At 35.1% G+C, this 6,815-nt stretch overlaps 1 protein-coding gene across 1 annotated transcript; it reads left to right on the top strand.

Annotated features, from left to right (window-relative positions):
- Nucleotides 1–364: 364 nt before the first annotated feature.
- Nucleotides 365–4,518, top strand: LOC115449515 (vanin-like protein 2). The gene is made up of 6 exons (XM_030177359.2): nucleotides 365–415; nucleotides 1,222–1,344; nucleotides 2,033–2,205; nucleotides 2,959–3,173; nucleotides 3,803–3,889; nucleotides 4,337–4,518. Exons 1-6 carry the CDS (start codon nucleotides 365–367, stop codon nucleotides 4,516–4,518), a joined length of 831 nt encoding a protein of 276 aa, XP_030033219.2.
- The last annotated feature ends 2,297 nt before the right edge of the window (nucleotides 4,519–6,815 follow it).

Raw genomic sequence — 6,815 nt, 5'->3', positions numbered from 1 at the left:
TGTATGCCATTTTTCGCTACAGGTAAGCGATTTTAATTTGTATTTGAATAGTGACGTAATTTATGAACAACTAAAACGCGTAATAAACATAAATTACAGTCGAAAACTGTAGGTATCTAAAAAAAACTGGTGCGGATATTAAAAAAATCACTAAGATATTCATTTTTAAATCACGCTATACGATATCACGGTGATTTAGTTACGAAATCATATTTGCACTATTTTTTACATAACAATTAATAATAGAATTATTTAATATCCTAAACATTTTTAATTTATAATAATGTTTTTATACAAGAAATCAACACCCGAGGATGACAGCTACATCGCGGCTGTCGTGGAAATGAATCCGAAAGATGATACAATGGAAAATTTAGAGCAATGCATCAATATTATAAAGGAGGCGGCTGAAAAGGTATGTATGTCCATATGGCAAATATTTGTAAAGGGCGCAATAGCAGCAGTGAAACCGAATCAAGTAAGAACATCAAAATTACCAATTTGGCATCAGGACATTTTTCACTTACCACGCTATAAACAAAACTATACAATAGTAGATTTCTTTGCAAACTTTCTCGCGTGGATTTTAATTTTGACGTGACCTTATAGGTTTACAACATGGGCCTTATACATCTTGGGAGACTTATATACGTACTTTCGGTGACTTATATAAGATACGCACGTTATATTCTTCGGTATCGTATATTGGTATCTCTCGCTCCTTATAAACTTTAAGTGCCTTATATATTTCCAGCGCCTTATTTAGGTTAGTTATCGATAATCAATTTATTTACATGTTTTTTTAATCTTTATTTAAGGAGCTTGGTCGTTATTTCACGACTATGTCACCCCGTACGTCCACTTTTACCCGTGCCTACTAACTTTTGATGAATTCAAAATATTTTTTTAATAACGCCTTAGCCTTTTTTGATACAGGAACAGACAAAAAAACTATTTATACTACCCACATTAAAGCTTAAAGTATGAGGTCCACATTTACATTTTATTAATACATTGTTATAACCTAACATAACCAACTTATTTGATACAAAGTATCTTTTTGTTTTTCTCCACGGTTAGCCATTGCCACTGCAGTTGAAATTCTATAAACAATTAATACTAACCATGTAATGTTGAACTCAGATCGGGGGTCCCCTTTATAATTTGTAAGTTTGTATATAATAAATATTGTTTCATCTTATCATTTTTTATATATTTTAGAATGTGGATGTAATAGTATTCCCAGAAAAAGCAATTACAATACATGATTCCGTTGAGATACCTATCAGTGGTACATTGACGGAATTTCCAGTGCCAGCTGACAATGAAGATTTATATAATAAGGTATATATATGGTTGTATATATATTCAATAGAACTTATAAAAATCTAAATAAAATTTCACGCAACAATACAGCTCAATACTTATTTGCCATTAAGGCGATACCTCAAGGTCCATTTTCATACATTTTGTTTCGGCTTTAATCTGGGTAACTAAACAAGTATTGGCAAGTAAAGAATTTAAATTCACGTCTAGTTAGTGATTAGTTCTCGCAGTTGAAAGAAAAACGTAAAAATAATTAATAATCATGGATATTTCTGCCTTTAAAATTTAATATGACGAAATTTTAAAGGCAGAAATATCCATGATTATTAATTATTTTTACATTTTTCTTTCAACTGCGAGAACTAATTACTAACTAGACGTGAATTTAAATTCTTTACTTGCCAATACTTGTTTAGTTACCCAGATTAAAGCCGAAACAAAATGTATGAAAATGGACCTTGAGATATCGCCTTAATTACATAATATAATTTAAATATATTTTTTTTTAGATTCTAAATTTTATTAGGCAATATTACATATTCAAATAAACATAATGAGTTTTATATTTCCGCGAATGTTAGACATTGAAACTAAACTATTTTCGGATTTTTTCATTAAAAGTAAAATATAAAAACCGCGATAAAATCCGAAAAAATAGTTAATTCAAATATAAATTAAAGAAATTGCTTTAATTTTCAAAATGTAGGTACTCGTAGACCTATCAACAGCTGCAAAGACATATGAAATGTATGTTGTTGTGAATCTACGTGAACGAGTAAACTGCACAACACCTAACGAAAACAGAAAATGTCCAGGAAAACAAGTTTACTTATTCAACACCAACGTCGTGTTCGATAGAAAAGGAGCTGTTATTATGAGGTAGCCATTGATCCTAATATTATAAAATCAAAAGATGCTTGAATATTTGTTAAGTTGGTACTAAATTCGACAGTTTGTTTTCGAATTATTACTCCTTATAGCAATGTCGAGTTTATGTAGTCACTTACAGAATTATAGTAGATTGATTCTTCCAAATGACTTACACAGGGTTTGCATGTATTTTTGCATACTATAACAATGGTAGTATCGCGTGTGTTTATAACTAGAATGTCGAAGGTTGACGAGATCCGCTATTTGATACGTAGCTTACCTACTTCTGAAGCAAATATTTGCTCAAATCGCAATCTTAATAAAATAATGACCTATTTCAAAATTATTAATTTGTGGCAATCGTCGGAAAATTAATTTTTGTTTCCTACCTTTTTTTGAAGTTGCTACAAAATTGGGCTTATTAAAGATAGGTAAAAATGAACCTATAGCATAAACCTATAGCATGAAAAAAAGGGAAAAAACTAAAAGGTCGCAAACAGAAATTGGTTGTTTGACGATTTCCACAAATTGACAATTTTGGAATGGGTCATTATTTTTTTAAGAGTGCAAAATATACTGAATGGATTTAGTTGAAAATTGGTGGCCAGATACATCATGTCCTGGATTACTACTTTTAACCTTAGGAAAAGGCTTTTACGCGTACGCAATCACGGGCAACACCATTAAATATTCTCCACTTCGCGCATTATGTCTTCTTATTATATATTCTTCTTATTATTATAAGGATCATTCATATTCCAGGGCTAGCAAATATCACCTATTCTTCGAACCAGAATTCACAGAAGAAATTTATCCGAATGTATCAAAATTCTCGACAGACTTTAACGTTACGTTTGGCGCTGTTATAAGTTTTGACCTATTATTCACAATACCCACAGGAGAACTGGTAACTCAAATGCAACTAAAAAATATCATAATGACTTCAAACTGGTGCCCGGAACCACCATTTTTAGGAAGTAAATAAACGTTCATATTATTTTTATTATTTTTAGTTACGATAGCCTAGTTGGGTGTAGAACGAACTGGAGAAACGAATGTCCGCAGGTGGAAATCCCAAGGGCACACACTTCTGACTGTCGTAAAATTATGTTATTTTTTTATTGCTGTGAATGATGAGACTTGTCGTTCGCCTGATGCGATAGGATCGCCCATAAACAGTAGAAACACTATCCAACACCTTGAAATACAAAATATGGTTTGGTATTCCACTGCGATCGCCATCCTGAGACGTGAGATGTTAAGTCTCATTATGTCCAGTAATTACACTGGCTACAATGTCCTTCAAACCGGAGCACAACAGTGATTACACACTCCTGCTCGGCGGCAAAAATAGACATTGCGGTGGTACCTACCCAGGCGGACTCTCACATATGTGAGACCTACCACCAATAAAGTATGTTTGTATTATTGTGAATTATCAAAACCATGTCGCTCCATACGTCAGCTTTCACGGACGTTCACTCTCTTTTCACGATGTCAAAATATTTTTTTATAAAAATACTAGCCCCTTTCGACGAAGGAACTGATAAAAACTATTTATGATGCGCATATTGAAACAAAGTAAATAAATAAAAAAAAATTTCAGGTATTCAAACCCAGAATGCTTTTCAATTTGGCTATAATGTTAATTTTCTGGTCGCTGGCAGGAATGATTGGGCAAATGGAAATTCAGGTAAGTGTTAAGTACATTCTTAATTAAAATAAAACTATTTCGCGCATTTATCGTGGTTTTTATATTATAATTTACTCCCGGCGTTACGAAGGCTTTACAGCCTTCGTGATCACGACCCGGTTCTGCGTAAATCGGACCACCAACGGCTAAAATTTGAAAAAAAAATTATAATTGTAAAATGGAGGTAGATCTTAAAAGGTAGATATTGTAACTTTGACTTTTCGGATGACCAACACCTTAGTCCGTTTGACATTTGACAGATTTTTTTATTGAATAATTACACAAAATCACTGCACTATAATGACCAGACCATGAAACATAAAAGCGAATGTTAAATAATGTTCTAGATGGTATCTAGGAATACTCATTATTGAGGCAGTCTTCATGCTACCAGGCGAGCGGCTTTCTCGTCTTATCCAAAAGCAAAAAACTTTATAATGATTTCAGGTTCCGGAATTTATAGCGGCAAAGCTGGAGCGTTAGTCAGTATAATAAAGAACATTACTAATTATCGCCTCTTAGTCGCTGAGGTCCCTAAAACACCTGGAAAGGTTGGTTCTAATACTAACTTATATTACTATAATACCGATACAATAAACTTCTTTTCTTATACGGACTCGGCACAGTAACTCCACTACACCTGATGGTAAGTAGAGTGAGCTCCAATAGGGTGTCGACTGACGAGAGATGATTAACCCTTCTATAGTCGACACAATTATAGCGGCCTATTAGAACCGGATGTACACAGGCTGATCTCGAAATGCGACACAGGAAGGTCACTATTCCGGATTTTAACACCTTGTACAGTTGCTGTCCGTATATAAAATTTATCCTTACACCAGCAAAGGTTCTAGGGTTTGCTCGGTACTTAGCCCGCGTTAAATATCTTTTGGAATAAGTCACACCGCGTCATGTAAACTAGGACGTGGAATGAACCTACCAATATGCACTTTTATTCCGGGAATGGTTTTTCATCTGGGTTAAGCCGTTGTTAGCTAATAATAAATCCTTTTAAGATCACGAAAACTTACCCAGGGCCTACTAAGGTGGACCCATCGCAGTTAGACGGCACCTCCAGCTGCATCGACAGCTCTCTTAACAAGTTTATATTAGAACCTTTGAAGGATGGATACCAAGAACTCGCGTATAGGTACCAAGATATAACTTGCAATTTCAAAGTAAACATCACCCTGGGTAAAGCAGATCAGGTGAGTTTTGGAACGTGCATTAAATCTGTAAAAAAATACCTTATAGTTAAAGAAATTAGATTTAAAAGCTATTATAAGCTATGTTTAAAAACCAGTACAGCGCAGAAACTTTAGTCTATTTTTCAATCAATACGTTTTTTATAGCAAGCACTTTTTGATAAGCCCTGGTTAGTCTTATGTTTACAGAACAGCAGTGTTCAGTGGAGTGAGGAGATTTGGCTTCAATGCGACTGGGGGCGCGAGGGCGTGCGCCATTATTGCATGTTCCGGAGAGACTATTGAATGCTGTGGGAAAAGGTCAGTAAAAGGGTATGATGCTAAGTGAAGAGACCGGAAAGACCAATTCTTTAGAATATTTTAATTGCCCCTTTAAAATTTTGCATTAGTTTTTTCATAAAAATATCGTAAACGTTAGGAATTTGCTAGTATAATTATTAAAAAAAATACTTCGAATTTACTACATAAATTATTCTTAATTTCTTTACTTCTTTTATCAAATTACATTTTTGATCATAAAAATATACCTTCATGTCGTGTATTCTGAGCGACGCACCTAAGACAATAATTAACAGCCTATTTTAAATTCGAATATCAAGATCACAACAAAATCTCCAATTCTACTGCGTCGTAAAATATGAAGAAGTTTATTTAATGTTTCTTTACAGGTTCCCACAATATAATAAAGACGCTATCGCCACCTTCTCCCAATTAACCATCATGAGTACAACTCCAAAAAGAAAGTTAGATCCGATAAAAAAAGTCTTCGACAGCACATTCTTCCAAACATCTTTGACTAGTTCATTATCATCCTTACAACCTAAGGATATTGAATTAAAAAAGAAAACAGTTGGACCTACAACTTCATATAAATTGTCTTTAAAGAATTTTGATGAAGAAATATTTTCATTCGGATTCTGGGGGCGCAAATTTACTGACGATGGAAAAGAAGAAACTTCACCCAGAATTGAGAATACTGGGAACAATCTGGTAAGAAGTTGCAAACAACAAGATTTATTGTCATTAGTATCTAATGATCTAGACATATAATCAAGAGCGTCGCCAGTCGATGGTCCGGGAGGGGCAAGTTGATATGGAGAATTAGAAAAGTATGAATTGTAGGTAAAGTCGTGAGCACATGTTCCTCCGCCACTTCCCCTCCCCTGCTTTAACAGTAACATAGGGCAGAGCGTAATTGAGCATACGGAATATTAGAAATGGAACCAAAGTAACGGACATAGCTCGGAAAATAAGCAAGCTGAAGTGGCAGTGGGCTGGCCATATCTGTCGTAGGACCGATGGCCGCTGGAGCAGACGAGTCCTAGAGTGGAGACCCCGTCTCGGTAAGCGTAGCGTAGGACGACCTCCGACCCGCTGGTCCGACGATATTCGTAGGATCGCCGGTGGACGCTGGATGAGGAGAGCGGAGGACCGAGCAGTGTGGCGCGCTTTAGGGGAGGCCTATGTTCAGCAGTGGATAGCTGTAGGCTGATGATGATGATGATGATGAACTCTCTATGTAGCTGACAATATGGGTCTCCGATGGGGGCGAGGATCCGCTATTTGATACGTAGCTCCGAGTACTTATATTCGAATCTGGTTATTTTGGATTAATAACCGCAGTTCCTTTTTCGACTAAATAAGTAATATTTAGCATTGAATAATTATTTAGGCTTAAAATTGGGAACCAAAATTACGTAACGATATGTACCAATGAATAA

This window comes from Manduca sexta, chromosome 9 (genome assembly GCF_014839805.1).
Source record: "Manduca sexta isolate Smith_Timp_Sample1 chromosome 9, JHU_Msex_v1.0, whole genome shotgun sequence".
Classification (NCBI taxonomy): domain Eukaryota; kingdom Metazoa; phylum Arthropoda; class Insecta; order Lepidoptera; family Sphingidae; genus Manduca; species Manduca sexta.
The sequence above is the reverse complement of the archived record's forward strand: the minus strand, read 5'-3'. Positions and strand labels throughout refer to the sequence as shown.